The sequence below is a fragment of the Amblyomma mixtum genome, chromosome 1 (genome assembly GCF_055824585.1).
Source record: "Amblyomma mixtum isolate Tamu chromosome 1, ASM5582458v1, whole genome shotgun sequence".
NCBI classification, from domain to species: Eukaryota; Metazoa; Arthropoda; class Arachnida; order Ixodida; family Ixodidae; genus Amblyomma; species Amblyomma mixtum.
This window is the reverse complement of record NC_143012.1, coordinates 149396787-149411725: the sequence shown is the minus strand read 5'-3', so window position 1 is coordinate 149411725 and position 14939 is coordinate 149396787. Positions and strand designations below refer to the sequence as shown.

The 14939-nt window shown below is 45.8% G+C and overlaps 1 protein-coding gene across 3 annotated transcripts in view; it reads left to right on the top strand.

Annotated features, from left to right (window-relative positions):
• The window catches only part of LOC149367929 (transcription factor E2F3-like), a 32818-nt gene that overhangs the window by 2971 nt on the left and 14908 nt on the right, over positions 1 to 14939 (top strand). For all 3 annotated transcript variants that reach the window (XM_089557930.1, XM_089557935.1, XM_089557932.1), the window contains exons 3-5: positions 107 to 192; positions 8923 to 9200; positions 11881 to 11995. In XM_089557930.1, the coding sequence (XP_089414056.1) occupies positions 107 to 192; positions 8923 to 9200; positions 11881 to 11995 (479 nt within the window). The remainder of the gene's footprint in view (positions 1 to 106; positions 193 to 8922; positions 9201 to 11880; positions 11996 to 14939) is intronic.

Here is a 14939-nt window from a genome sequence, read left to right as displayed (position 1 = left end):
TGAATTCAAATTGCAAGGTGGGAGGGCACATTATACATTGTCAGATTGGATCTGTCAGGTGGCATTCTGTGAATCTCGTAATGCAACTGAATTCCTTTGCATGCAGGTCGCTCAGAGCGCAATCGGTACGACACCTCCCTTGGCCTTCTCACAAAGAAATTTGTCCAGCTGCTGAAAGGTGCATCAGATGGGGTGAGACACTTGTTTTGATCCTGTGTTGTATTTTTTTGCAAGTGTGTGAAGCCTTTGTAGCTGCAGGGCATTAAGGGATTCATTTAACATTGTGTGTTCTTCACATTGGTCTCCACAGTCTCTGTACATTTCTACGAGGACTGCTTCTTCATGGAGAATGAAAGGAGAGTTTGATGACTTAACTAGAGACCAGTGATTAGAACACTCTTGAATCTCTCCAGACATATATATATTTTTTATAGGTTATTGGTTTTTCATTTATTGTTTTGCTTTTTAGGTGGTGTCCCCTGCTTCTCTTGAGTTCAGTTTCTTTGCATGCGCCAATGCTGTGTGGAGAAGCATCACCTTTCTTTTTTTTTGATGGGACTTAAAACAATGCAGCTTTGTGGGGACTTGCAATTGTAAAAGCTTCACTGAGAATGTAGGCGTAATGGAAGGAAAGGTCAAAGGTCATTTGTTGTCTGGTTACTGATGGCAGGTAGAGCAGGACAAAGAAGGGTCAGCACTTGCTTTGTATAACAGCTTGCCGTCATATGATCCTGCAATACCTCTAGGAATCGAGATAGCGAAAGTCACACCAGTTGATGTGCACTGGGAAGACTGAGTTGCAAAGGTCAAAGCAAAGAAAAGCTTTGGTGGTCCTTTTTGTGTGCCACACATTTTTTGTGGACCACTGATGGATGCCAAGTCTCGCTGTCGAGCTGTCATGCTGCTGACAACTTATGAAGTCTCACATCTTTTGAATTGCTTCTTTTTTTTTTTAATACTGTTATTATGGAAGGTGAAAGACTTGCAGTTAGTGGATATTTTTTATTGCACATGGCACTTTTGCTCATTGCTTCACTCTGTAAGTGGTGTTTTTAAAGCTATTGTGAGTTGCAGATCTTTTAGGAAACCGAGTGCCCTCTGACTGTGACCAGTCTAGTGCAGCTCTTTTTGGTTTATGAGGCTCCAGTGGAGCTCAGTAACTGGGATTGTCAGTACTCATCATCACTCCTTTACTGGGAGTGACATCCTTTCTGGTCTGGTGTGATCACTTCCCTCCAGCCAGCCAATCAATGAATCTTATGACCGACGACACATTTTTTTCCCCAGTGATGCTTCTGATGCAATAACTTAAGAGGGTCAGTAACCGCAGTAGGAAATTTTTCACAATTGGTTACGGTGCAGAGGAAAACGATGCTGTGCTTGTGAGTGGGAGAAAAAGTTTGTGAGAGTTATCGGTTTGGTATGAAGAGCATTTTTGGCAGATTCCATGTGCTTTGACAGGGGACATGTGAGCATGCTAGGTGAGTCAAAACATCTGTTATGTGAGAAGAATGAGTGAAATTACCTTGCAGTGCAAACATAAATTGCAAAGACAGCATATTTACTGCACACTACAGTGCTTGAAGTGAGCTGAAAAGTGATGGCGCAAGCTCATGCCATCCTACTTGAATGCGGCGGAGGCCTTTAGTTCATATTTCTTGTAGCCTCTTTTCCTCTCCCTTGTGCCATGCCTTATTTGGGTTCTTTTGTTTTCTGCTTTCCCAATGGCTCCAAATACACCATCATTTATAAGTGCAGGTCCATGTGAGGTGTGTTGTGATGTTGCATAAGGTAAAAATGAGGCTTCCGTCAAATTGTGTACGCGCCAACGAACTGGCTGTGCCTACGCACCTTTTCGTCCCCTGGAGGCCACGCGCAGCCGATGATGCTCGCTCGCGCGGAGCTGAGATCGGACCACGCCTGATCGCTGTGGCGCGCTGACCGGCGTGCAGGAGCCTCGTTTTCCCTACCTACACCCGCAAGGGCACTTCCCCGCACGTTCGCGCGATGGCGCGGGGAAGCAACCTTTGGGGAGGGCCAATGCGGGGAAGCTCTCTTGCGGGGTATGTTTTCTTGCGAGGAAGCGTTCTTCGATATTTTTTTTTACATCTCACGCTTGCCTCACGAGTACTGCGCGGAAGCTGTGCGAGAGCCATTGCGTGGAGCCGCCGGATGGCGCGGTCGCTGCGGAAGTTCGTTCTGACCAAAGGACACGTGAAAGAATTCGTCTTAAGTGGATTTTTTTTTTTTCACATTGAGTCTATGGGGAACCAACCATATGTTTTCATAATGTTAGGCTTAGCCGAGAATTTGTCTTAACCGAGTTAGTTTGAACAAGAATTTCCAGTATTTGTCGAGTAAAATGGCTTGAAACACTCTGTACAAAAGCTGATTGGTAGACGATGGCAGTGGTGTGATAGAAAATGCTGTTCCATTCCTTGCCTGCTCTGAGAAAGAAATTTTGGTTCAAGCACGTGCTTCATAAGCTTCGAGTACATGACAGTGTAATGAGTGGTATAGGTGAGAATAGTGTGAGGCGTGCAGTTATGTTCAGTTACAAAATAAACAAAATAGTGGTCATTAAAGAAAAGAATGGCTGGGCAGTGATGATTCAGTTTTGGTTTGAGCATCAGTGTTCAAGGTCAAACAGCCTTTGAACAAAGATCTGGAAAAATCTGACTTAAATTCTGCCATAAAGGGCCACTGAAGTAGTTTTAGGATTCAATGAGTTTATAAGGGCCGAATGTGTCAGACATGCAGGTAAAGCCTGGGAAATCATTTTGCTCTACCATTTGAAATGGTGGCATAATTACCGAATAAAATGGCATCGGCACTCAGGCTTCTCTGCAGGGCACAGCGTAATGGTGTCACGTATGACGGCATTGCTTTCCCATCAAAGAAACTTTGTTTCATGGAAGGAAGTCAATGCCATTGAAACTGAAGTTCACCAAGCATTGTTTGCCGGCATCAGATGCCGCAAAGCAGCAGGCAGTGGACATTTGAAATTTCGGCGATAATGACGCCTCTCCGAGCTTCCCCGCATTCTTCAGCGCAGTGAGGAGAAGCCTGAACATCGTCGCGATTTTAATCTACGATTATTTCACCATTCTAAATGCTAGTTCAAAAATATTTTGCATGCTTTATCTAGAAACTTCATAGATTCGGATTCCTGGATAACCTTGATTTCTCAAAAAACCCTTTCAGCTCCCCTTTAAGGGTGTGACGCGACAGTGCTACTGGGGCAATGCCGACATATATGTGGAATTGGTCACTCTCCACTTTACATTCATAGAACCGCTGGAGTCCTGCAGTGGTGCAGCGACCTGCAATGGCAGGTGCTGGGGGGGGGGGGGGGGGGGGGGGGGGTTGTGGACCGAGGTTGCTCTCCCTCTTACACCCTAGGTTGCTTCTCGAGATTTTTTTCTTTTTTGTGTATTTTTCACTCACAGCCAATGGCCCCAGTGCTGCCACTTGAGGCCCTGAACGCTACTGCATCAATGTCAGCATCATTGATGAGATGCCTTCTGTTATATAAGACAGCTCATCCAAGCTGTCAGACTTGCGTGTGATAGCCACCAGTTGCAGACACATGTGGAATTAAACTCTAATGTCCCAAATTTCTTCTTGCTTCGCTAGGTGAAATGCATGGCGCATAGAAGGCTGTATTCTTTGGCAGTATATTTATTTTTGTTTTGTTTATTTACTAATACAGTAGAACCCCTCTGTAGTAAAGTTATGGCATGGCTCTGAGGATGCTGTCTGGTAATTAACTGGCTGCTTATTAAAACATAGGGTTGGTTTTTACAAAGAGCACTTAGAAATGCCTTCGATTCTGCTCTTATCCCCTTATGTAATAATTATTAATGTCAGTTATCGCATTTTGTATCACGTTTTCGATTTCGTTTACATCTTGTAGAAGTATCGCATACGCAAAAAATACAACTCTACCATCATCTATTGATTTCAGTTTAATTTTTTTATTATTTTGTAACGCGAGAAGGCGACATGAAAAATTAAACTTTGACCGGACGTAGTCCACCGATCGCCGGTCATGGCTTTTGTCTCTCAGTGCGCTCCTCAAAGGAAAAAGGCTACACCGAGCACTTTTGTCAGTTCTGGTGCCGTCTTCTTTTTTTCTTTTCTTTAATGAACAACAGTGGTGAGTTAGGCAACCATGTGTAAAGTCTGATTTCAGTTTCGATGAGGCTTGGGACATCAGCGCTTGCTCGCACGTATTTCATTTTACCACTCAAGTTGTATTTTATTTACTGTGCTTGATTTGTAAATGTTGAGAGTGGTTTTATTTGGTTCTTTACGGTCTTTGCAACATGCTGTAAAGATATTTTACCAATAGTGCCAGCAGATTTTTTATTATGGTGATGTGAAGGGAGGCTACATTCTTTTTTCACTCATAGAACCTATTCGAACCCATAGAACCTAAAAGTTTTTGAAAAGTTTTGCGCACACAGCTCTGATGTTTTTTTCATTTGGAAGTGTAACCAATAAGCTACAGTTTGATGCATTACTATGTGCAATGCAATTAACACTTCTTGAAGAAATAATTCTTATTTTAAAATGCTCAAAATATGGAATTCTTTTGCAGTAGCAAAAAAGGTAAAGAGCACTAGTGGCGTACTTCTTCTGCCTTAAGACTTGGGCAGTGGAAATGCCCATACCTTCCATTCTTGTGCACCATTTTCCACGAGACACGGCTGTAACGCAGGGAAGCTGTTATGTATTTTGCAGGGAGACCAATCTGATTGGTGTTTGGCGCTAGTTTTGGGGGCATGCGGAATTGCCATGTAAAACTCTAGTTTGGGCTAGTTGGTTCATGTTGAAAGAAAAAAGAAAATGGCGCAAGAAACGAGGACACAGAAAGCACACAAAGACAGGACTGACGAATTTCCGTGAACGCCTTCGCAATAGCATTAAAACATTGAAAAGGTCTCTGCCTGCTGTCTAGTGAGGATCGCTGGATTTGCCGCCCCTTCACTGACTGAAGTGCACTGCTCTTTGTGTGCATTTGAAACAAAATTTTATATTGCTAACTTTGGCTATATTATATTACTTTCCAACTTTTTACCTGCTCGCTATAATGAGGTTTGGCTGGGGTTTTATCTGAAACACATGCGTTTGTATGGGCTTGCAGTATCTGTTCTAGTAGCTGTGTTTTCTTCTATAGCTTGCCCATTTTCTGGTATGAATCTCCAGTTTCATATTTTCTTCTGTTTTCCTTTCCGGTATCCTCATGGTCATGAGGTTTACGCTAAACCCATGTCTCTCTCTTGCCACCAAGATAGCACATTTGATGGTTCTTCTACTGAGGTTAGGTGGGACAGACGTCCACCAACTCGAAAGACACCTTTGCTGTCCAAGAAGCGATTGGGATCCCATATATGGGACTTCTTGTTGAACGGAGTTCCCTTGGTCAAGCAACGGATCTCCGCATGGAAGGCTTCCTTTTGAATGCATGTGACTGAGTGTCGCTCGGCATACAGGAGCTCTTCGGCTGTCAACGGACCAGTTTCTGCGCCGGCATCGGCCGAGAAATCATAATATCCACGCTGTGAACCTGAGGAGCCGCCGTATCTTACTATAGCATTTGCAATCATTCACCGGGCTCAGAGGCATTCTTCACTGTCAAGAGAGCCCGTCAATTGCAACGGCTATTGGTCCGCCAATCCATGAAGCCACTCAGGTTCCTACCCCCATGTGGGGCTGCACAAGATCTTTTCAATGGGCACTCCACGAGTTAGGAGTTCTGCGGGATTTTCCAGTCCTGAACAATATCTCCATTGTGGTGGATTGATTCTTTCTCTAATTTCTGTTGCTCTGTTACGGATAAATGGCTTCCACTTGAATGTGTCACCTCGTATCCAGGTCAGTGTGATATTAGAGTTCGTCCACATGTGGTGATTGACCTTGAAACTCGGATAGCTTCTGCATATGGGGTTAAGTAACCTTGAACCTATCAGTGCTTCCTGAAGCTCTAAGCGAGGCAAAGTCGTTCTCTGGGAGTGGTCATCATGATATAGATCGCTACGCCATATACTAGTGGGCTTTTATCACAAAAGACGTGTCCTTCTAGTACGCTAGGCAGCTTGCTTCTTCCACCTATAATAAGGGAGTAATTACTCATTGGCATCCACCCAAGCGCAGCCATACGGCTACAAAGGAAAGCTATACAGCTTTCTCAGAAACTTCGTAGTTAAAGAAAAATTCGTCCTGGTCCGGGGTTCGAACCCGGGACCACCGCTACACCGGAGCAGTCGCTCTACCAATTGAGCTAACCGGGACGGCAAGCTTATGGTAGGGGGAGAGCGAATTGATCAATAACTCGAAGTGGGAACAGTGTTGGTCAAATGTTTAGGGGACTCCCCCAAGGTGGAGTAGATTTGTAATAAGGGAGTAATTACTCATTGGCATACACCCGAGCGCAGCCATACGGCTACAAAGGAAAGCTGTACAGCTTTCTCAGAAACTTCGTAGTTAAATAAAAATTCGTCCTGGTCCGGGGTTCGAACCCAGGACCACCGCTACACCGGAGCAGTCGCTCTACTAATTGAGCTAACCAGGACGGCAAGCTTATGGTAGGGCGAGAGCGAATTGATCAATAACTCGAAGTGGGAACAGTGTTGGTCAAATGTTTGCCTATGTTTACCACCTATGTAACACGGGATTGAAAGGGCTTGCATATTTGGCAGCTGTCATACCCTCTAATGCTATTCGTGATGAGGGTCTTCAGGGAGGTCCTGATCCCATGCGAGACCACGTGACCAGAGTTTTTGGTTGAAGATTCGTATGGAAATGGTAAAAGGCCGAGAAAGAAAACCCAGGGTGTTAAATTCTTGAAGCTGCTTGTAGGGCGAACCACTTTGTGTCTGACTTTGCTTTCAGGAAGACCACTAGGCTTGATATTGAAAAGCTGAAGGTGTCTTGTTTGGAATGCCAAGCAATGCCGAGAATTTTGACTGACATCTCTTGGAGGACGACCATTTCTTTGCTAGCTGAGTGTTGTTCCTGCTCCGAGGCTTTTATTTACCGTTGCTAGTTTGTAGTTTGTAGTCTTGCAGAAGTTCATGCGTATCACGGCACAGTTGGAGGGCTTCTTCGTCTGTGTCCACGCCACTTATGAGATCATCGACACAAAACGATTCGGCAAGCATCTTGGCAGTCGCAGCTTTGTTGGTGGGTGCTTGTTTAAAGTGGTAAATAATGATGGCAGTTAGCAGAAATGGACTGCAGGATCTCCAAACCGTACCCCTGTCATTCTCTGCTCTTGCGTGTTAATTTCAGAATACTGAGAAATGGCTCCTTTTCTGAGCCAAAAGAAACAGTGTGCATCTTGATCTTCCTCTTGAATGGAAATCTGTAGAAGAGCCTTTTCGATGTTCTTAGTGCAGGTAGTGACTGCAGATCCGACCATGAGAGTGAAATAGCTAGAATAATGGCGCATTCCATTGGCAGAACAGGAGCAACGAGCAGTGAGGAGCAGAGCAGTACCATGGCGAGAGTGCAACTGAGTGCTCTCCTGTTGAAACATTCCGTGCTCTCCGAGAGCAGGCACGAGGGTGAAGGTGTATCACGTGAGCGGATTGTTTGCCTTCCCAGCATCCTGTGCGGTGAACGTGCTTGCAGTATGCGGGCGGTACAGCGGTCAGAGCAGACGCGTCTGACGTTCCCTGCTACGACCAGCCAAAACCGTGCATATTGGTGCAAAAATAACCTCTTTAGACGTCACACATCATAACGCGTTCGCGACACGGTTGGAACGCTCACTGCAGCTGTTAGCAAGTGTCACTGCTGTTGTCGCCCAATGTCTCCAAGTACTTCCGCGATTTGATCAGGCTAGATTCGCCGCATTTATTTCGCGCTCACTCAACGGCAGAGGCTGAACATCCGGTGCCGAGTCATTCGTGTGTCCTCACTGCTTTCGACGGCGACAAATTCACGCTGATTACCACGCGAACGTCGGTCCTGAGCCGCCATTGCTCTTGCACACAAGTCGAGCCAAAAGGACAAAAACATGACCAAGGGATATGACGTGCTTGCGTCACGTGACTTCCTTCGCACTCCGCCTTTTGCGCGGGAGCAGCCCCAACTGCTCACGGCATTGCCAAACTGCTCCAGTTCTGCCATTGGATCACATTGCTCCTGTTTCTGTTCGCCCACTGGAATGCAGCTACTTTTGAGAGAGCACGTTTGGGATGCTTTTGAGTGCTGCTGTTCTGCCATTGGAATGTGCCATAAGAATAGGGTGGAGTGCATTTGGCAGGTACTCTCGGATCATGAATGGCAGTTTACCAATGTCCCTCAAGTACAGAATGTAAACTGCTGTATCTTACCGGTACTCACTTATTGGGCAGGAACATGGAGGCTAACAAAAAGCGTCCTACTTAAATTGAGGACAGTGCAGCAAGCTTTGGAAAGGAAAATTATGTGCATTATGTTAAGGGATAGGAAGAGAACAGAATGGGTCAGGGATCAAATGTGAGTGAATGGCATCCTAGTCGAAATCAAGAGAAAGGCATGGGCAGGGCATGTAATGTGAAGGCAAGGCAACCAATGGTTGTTAAAGATGACGGATTCCAAAAGAAGGCAAGTGTAGCATGGGACAGCAGAAAGTTTGGTGGCCGGATGAGATTAAGAAGTTTATGGGGATAAGGTGGCTGCAACTGGCGAAGGACAGGGTTAAGTGGGGAGATATGGGAGCGGCCTTTGCCCGGCAGTGGGTGTAATCAGGCTCCTGATGATGATGATGATGTACGCAGTGCAAACAAGAGCGCTAGCATTGACAGCGTATGAAACCAGTTATAGTTGGCCGAGAGAACTGTGCCTTGTGGCTGCCTTTTTTTGAACGGCTGCCTGGACCAAAGTCCGTCCGGAGCTGGAACGGCGGAGGCCTCCTTGTGTGGTGTGCAGGTGGTGGACCTGAACCGTGCGTCGGAGCAGCTGGGGGTGCAGAAGCGGCGCATCTACGACATCACGAATGTGCTCGAAGGGGTGGGCCTCATCGAGAAGAAGTCCAAGAACAACATCCGGTGGCGGGAAGGCAGCCGTGGGGCGGCTTCCCTGCACGGCCGGCAGCAGGCCCTGCAGCAGGAGATCGAGCAGTGCGTCGCCATGGAGCGCGAGCTGGACCAGCTCCTGGCCGGGGCCGTCCTTGACCTGCAGGGTCTCACCGAGCACGCCGACCGAAGATATCCTTTTTTGCTTGTTACGGTTTGTCTGCATGTACTACACTCCGTTTCATACATAGCAGGCAACGCTGTCAAAGCTAGCGCGCCTGTTCGCGCAGGCTAAGTCCGCATGCAAAAAGTAGTTCGCCACACAACCGAAGCTAACACAAGTATATTTCGTAGCGACAAATCTTCAAGTGCCTTGACTGGCACCTCCTGGACTTCGTTTTACCTCTTGCCACATTTTCGTCCTGCGGCTCGTCGAGATTTTGAGAAACAAAAAGTACACGTGGCAGTATGATACGCAGTTGGTAGGGTGAATCGCTGCTACTAAATCCGCGCCCAAAAAGTAGTTCACACTCAGTGAAAATTATGGCCAGAGAGCCTGAACACTGAGCGCCTCACGGCTTCGACTGATTTTCAATGCTACCACATCGTTTTATACCGCTCTTTGTATTCATCCAAACAATGAGTGGAGTTTCAAAAAGAACGATTGATATGTGGCGGAGTAACATGGTTTCGTGGACGCACTACTTCAGCAACCTCCGCAGCGTTGCCTGCTAAGTATGAAACGGAGTATAGCTAGAGGGGCAATATGAGAAAGCCTCAAGCATCAGCACAGTTAGAATAAAGGTTACCAGAACACAAATAAACAGTGCTGTAAAAATAATGGCACTGCATTCGGTAAACAGTTTAATCTAGACAAACGAACAGGCACTCTAATCAGGCAACAAAATTATGAGCATCAAAAACATTCGAAGCTAACAAGTTCCACTCTGACACTGTGTCGGAAAAAGTATTGTTTTGTAATAAGGGAGTAATTACTCATTGACCTCCACCCGAGTGCAGCCATACAGCTACAAAGGAAAGCGACTGCTCCGGTGAAGCGGTGGTCCCGGTTTCGAACCCCAGACCAGGATGATTTTTTTCTTTTACCTGCAAAGTTTGTAGCCGTATGGCTGCTCTCGGGTTGATGTCAGTGAGTAATTACTCCCTTATTACAAATCTACTCCACCTTGGGGGATTCCCCTACACATTTGACCAAAGTATTGTTTTCAAAAACTTTAGTGCTTTGTATAGATGTTGGAGAGCATTTGTGGGTGTGTCTTGTAGTTCTTGAAGTGAAGGGTTTCACATGTTTTGAGAGAATTATTTTCAATTTGCCACTTATTCAGTCAAGTAAGAATGAAAGTCAGCTAATTTCTCTGCACTTTTAGTGTGGGATCCGCACTAGAGCTGTAGTGCGAAGCAGCCACAGATTCTCATGGTGCCCGGTTAGTAGGCAGACCGCAGAGTTTCTCAAAATTGCCTTGAGGGAGAAAAGATGCCATTGTCTGTTCTAGTTTTTTTGCAGAGCCCTTCATTCACTGCACCAACATATCAGAGTTTGCACTCTTCCCTTCCTTGTACCTTCCGAAAAAATTGCGGCCCTTTGGCTCACTGTTGGAAAGTAATTTCCCATAATATTTTGAGGGGAAAAAAATTTTCTGGCCAGTTGAATTTGCCAGATGGGCGCAAAACTTCACAAAAACCTACAAATAATTAGTTCTTTACTTTCTACGCTTGAAATTTTTGCTCAACTATTTAGGAGCCTCCAACATTATTATCAGCCAAGAATAAACTACCAGCAGGAAATTTTTAGTTCTCTATTTTAGCCCACAGGTCTCCGAACTTTTTGGCAATAGGGCCAGGTCGCAGATCTTTTAATGCAGCAAGAGCTGGAAAATAATAATTAAATAAAAATAAAAAAATAACTACAGGACCACTAAATAATGACAGGCCTCCGGTACGAATGGCTTTTCTTACTGGATTTGCAACATGTGTTTGACTTGGCCGTCATCTTGGCCCCACCACTGATGAATCCGCCCAGTAAACATTCTACTACTACACTACTCAGCACCAGAGAAAGCTTTGTTGCTGATGCCACAAGTACAAAAACGATGGTGGCAAAGAGGCCTGGTTAGGTAGGGAAGTAATGTAAATGGGTCCTTGCCTGAATTCTTACTGTTTTTTTTTTTTGGCGTCATAGCTCTGACATCTTGTCAATCAACTTTATTCAGCATTTTTTGTCCTGAACAACAGAAAAGAAATGCTAGGGTAGGAGCAAAAAGCTACAAACGCAGTAGCTTGACGGGGCTCCCACCCCTAATTGACGAGGCCAACAGACTGTCACGTTATTACATACATACATACATACATACATAAATATACACACACACGCACACACACACACATATATATATATCTATATATACATCTATATATCGCCGCCGCGGTGGCTCAGCGGTTACGGTGCTCGGCTGCTGACCCGAAAGACGCGGGTTCGATCCCGGCCGCGGCGGTTGAATTTCTTTGGAGGAGAAATTCTAGAGGCCCGTGTACTGTGCGATGTCAGTGCACGTTAAAGAACCCCAGGTGGTCGAAATTTCCGGAGCCCTCCACTACGGCGTCTCTCATAGCCTTAGTCGCTTTGGGACGTTAAACCCCATAAACCAAACCAAACATCTATATATCTTGCTTATCAAGATCTTAACTGCCTGGCCTATGTGCTAGGCTTGCTTATCAGAGGTCACGACTCTCTAAAGTGGGAGTAGGGAGGGCTTGGCAAGCACCACGTGATGCGATTGATTTGTTGGTTGTGTCTGACCTTGAGACGGCGATCTCTCCGAGGTACCTTGACCTATTATTGTTGGCGGTGCACGCATGCTTATGTGACGTACCGTGACCTGCGAAGCATCAGCAGCCTGGCCGACCAGACAGTCATAGCTGTCAAGGCTCCACCCGAGACACGCCTGGAAGTGCCTGATCCCCGAAAGGTAACAGTGATAAGTTTTACATGCTGAATGAAGTATGTATACATGTGTGTGCATGCGTGCGCGCGCGCGTGTGTGTGTGTGTGTGTGTACACACTTGGTTGCTAGAGGCAAAATGCGAAATTGAGAAACGCTTCATTTAGGTAAAGATTTATTAGGAGTCGACGTTTCGGACAGAGCCTGTCCTTTTTCAAGACTGAAGTTAGATGGTTCCTGCTTCTCTTCTTAAGGGGTCTTCATCTGTACAGGTGTTTGACACATGTTGTTTTGCTTGATGTGTCGAACACACAGTACATATACGTAGACTAGAGGCTGTATATTGTTTTTGACCATCAGTACTTCCTGAACCCTGTTTATGCTTTGGCGGATTACCTGTGATACAAATTCTAAAATTTGACAGCTTTTATTTCCGCTTCCAAACCTGCATTAATTGCAAATATAGCTGCAGAAACAGCCTTTTCCCACCCATTTATCAGAGCACGGTGAAAGTGTCGGCTGCCAGAGACGCATGATTGGCTCATGATTGGCTGCACACACACCTGCCTATTTTTGGGAAGCTTCATAGTCCCAAAATTAGAAGATTGGGCAGCCGCTGCGTTGGCTTGGTTGGTACAGCGCCGTATCCCGGGTGAAAATTTTCATTTTGGGTTCAACATTTTGGGTTCAGCTGGTTCAACATAGCTGGTATTTTAGCAGATTCCCAACAAAGTTTGGGCCAGCAGGGAACTACAGTAGAACCCCGTTCATACGTTTTTCACCGGACCGGGAAAAAAAAACGTAACAGCCGGGAAAACGCAACAGTGAGGAAAGCACCGAAAATTAATGAAAACAGTGCAGCTTTGACTTGAAACAATTAATTTCCGCAAATTGACCCTAGGACTTTAAAAAATCGAGAATGGTGGATTGCAGTTTCTTTCGCTCGCTGGAAAGAACAACGCGTTTCTCAATAGCAAAGGCCGCATTGCTGTCAGCGTCGCTTTGCGGTGCGGCCACACCGCACGCACGCAGCAGTGCTGTGCAGTTCACGCGCTCACTGCAGTCCACGCTGAAGCGACGTTGTGCACAGCGTCAAGCACTGAAATGTTCGTAGGCTGCTTGCCGCGCTGCTCCGCGTAAGCCGCCCTGGCTGCCTGTCGACTGCGTTTAGTACGTCCAGCTTTTCCTCAAGGGAAAGCCCCTTCCGCTTACTCAACGCTATCACGCCATCAAAGCACAATAAAGATGTTGTTGCGACTGAGAAGGATGAAAAGGAAATTGCACGGGCCCTGCCAACTGGCTCCAGCCGAGCCACCACCGCTGTCACTTGCAGATAGAAGTTAAAAGATAAAAAGAAAGAGTGAAAGAAAAGACGCGCTGATAAGCGACCGCAGCCGCGCGCCTCCTCCTCACCACCTCCCGCGATAAAGATCGCGGCGTTCGGTGTGCGAGGCAGATAGCCATCTAGTGGCGGCCTCTCCAACTTGAGTGCGGCTTCTTGCAGCCAGTTCCGTAGCCAAGCCTGGCCAAGACTCGTCAAAAATCAAAATGCCGGTTGGCGCGCATTGCCCGGTTGGGTTCGGGGAGCCCGGTTGCGACGTATCATGCGGGATCGTTTCCTCGGCTACGACGTAACAGCGGGGTTCCCAATACATTGGATCCTATGGAAGCTATGCCGGGACCCGAAGAAAACGACGTAACAGCCGGGAAAACGCAGCAGTGAGGAACGTAACAGCGGGGTTCTACTGTAGTTGGTGCTTGCCCTGGTAGCACTGAAACATTAACATAACTTTTCTCAATGTTTGGATAAACAGTTTGTACGATGACCTTCTCAGTTATTACAATCAAGTGCTAAAGTAAGTTTCTGTAATGCTAAGTGCATACAGAAAATTAAGGAAAACGCTCACAACCTACGCTAAAATTTCAGGCATCCTGCAGAACCACTCGGACTGCCTTCACCACCCCATTCGGCAAGCAATGGCGAACAACATCAAACTACACTAACACGCACAGCTTGCATGTAGAACTTGTACACTCACATTCGAACTAATACAATGCAATGGGCACATGCTTGTGTATGCATTGTTAAGGGTTAATGAGCAAATCTCGATCAAATTTTGGCACTCCTTTTGCAATTGGTTGCAGGCACAATCCAAGAGATTTAACTAAAAATTTCTGTTATTTAAAACCATTGTTAGTGTCCAAACAATGGAAAAAGTTCTCCAAATTGAACAGCTGCAACCGGCAACTTTGTATAATTGGGACCAGCAGGTTTCTGCTGGAACCATTTGGTCCTATAGAAAACCAGCAGGGTTCTTACTAGGAGCTGTTGGCCCGCTAGAAGACCAGCTAGGTTCCTGTCGGGACCAACTGAAACCAGCAGATACCAGCACAGACTGGCAGGTTCCCAGTTGGAAATATGGAGGTCTTCAGTTTGGATCCCACTGGTGGCATGTGGTTGATTTTTCTTTTTTTCCGGTAAATTATGCTTGAGCAAAAAAAAGCTACGCTACCAATTTCCCGTTGACAAATGCCACAAATTTTAAAAAAAGCACGCAAACATTTTGCTATGCTTTCCTTGTTTCGGTGCCTTTTGGCCTCATTGTGTGTGTGTCATAATGAGCCCCTCATTTCCTTGCCCTTGTCTACCTGGCAGAATAAAAAGTTTTCGAACAATGTTTGGTCGGATGCAGCGTTTCACATCAAAAAGAGCCAAATCCACAGTTTATATGCTGTTATCGACCAAATAATTTGCATTACTTTTTATTACATGATGGTGTACAGTTGCTCTAGCATGTAAAGCATATTATATAAAAGCTTGGATAGCAATATGGTTTGTGTGGACAAGAAACTGGCATTTTTCTCAGATCCAGTTTTGGTTGCACTTATTTCAAAAAAAAAAAAGCTCCTCAAATTCCAGTCAGCGTTGCGTGAAGCAAGTGAAGCTGACAAACTGTGGCTTTTCTTTGAA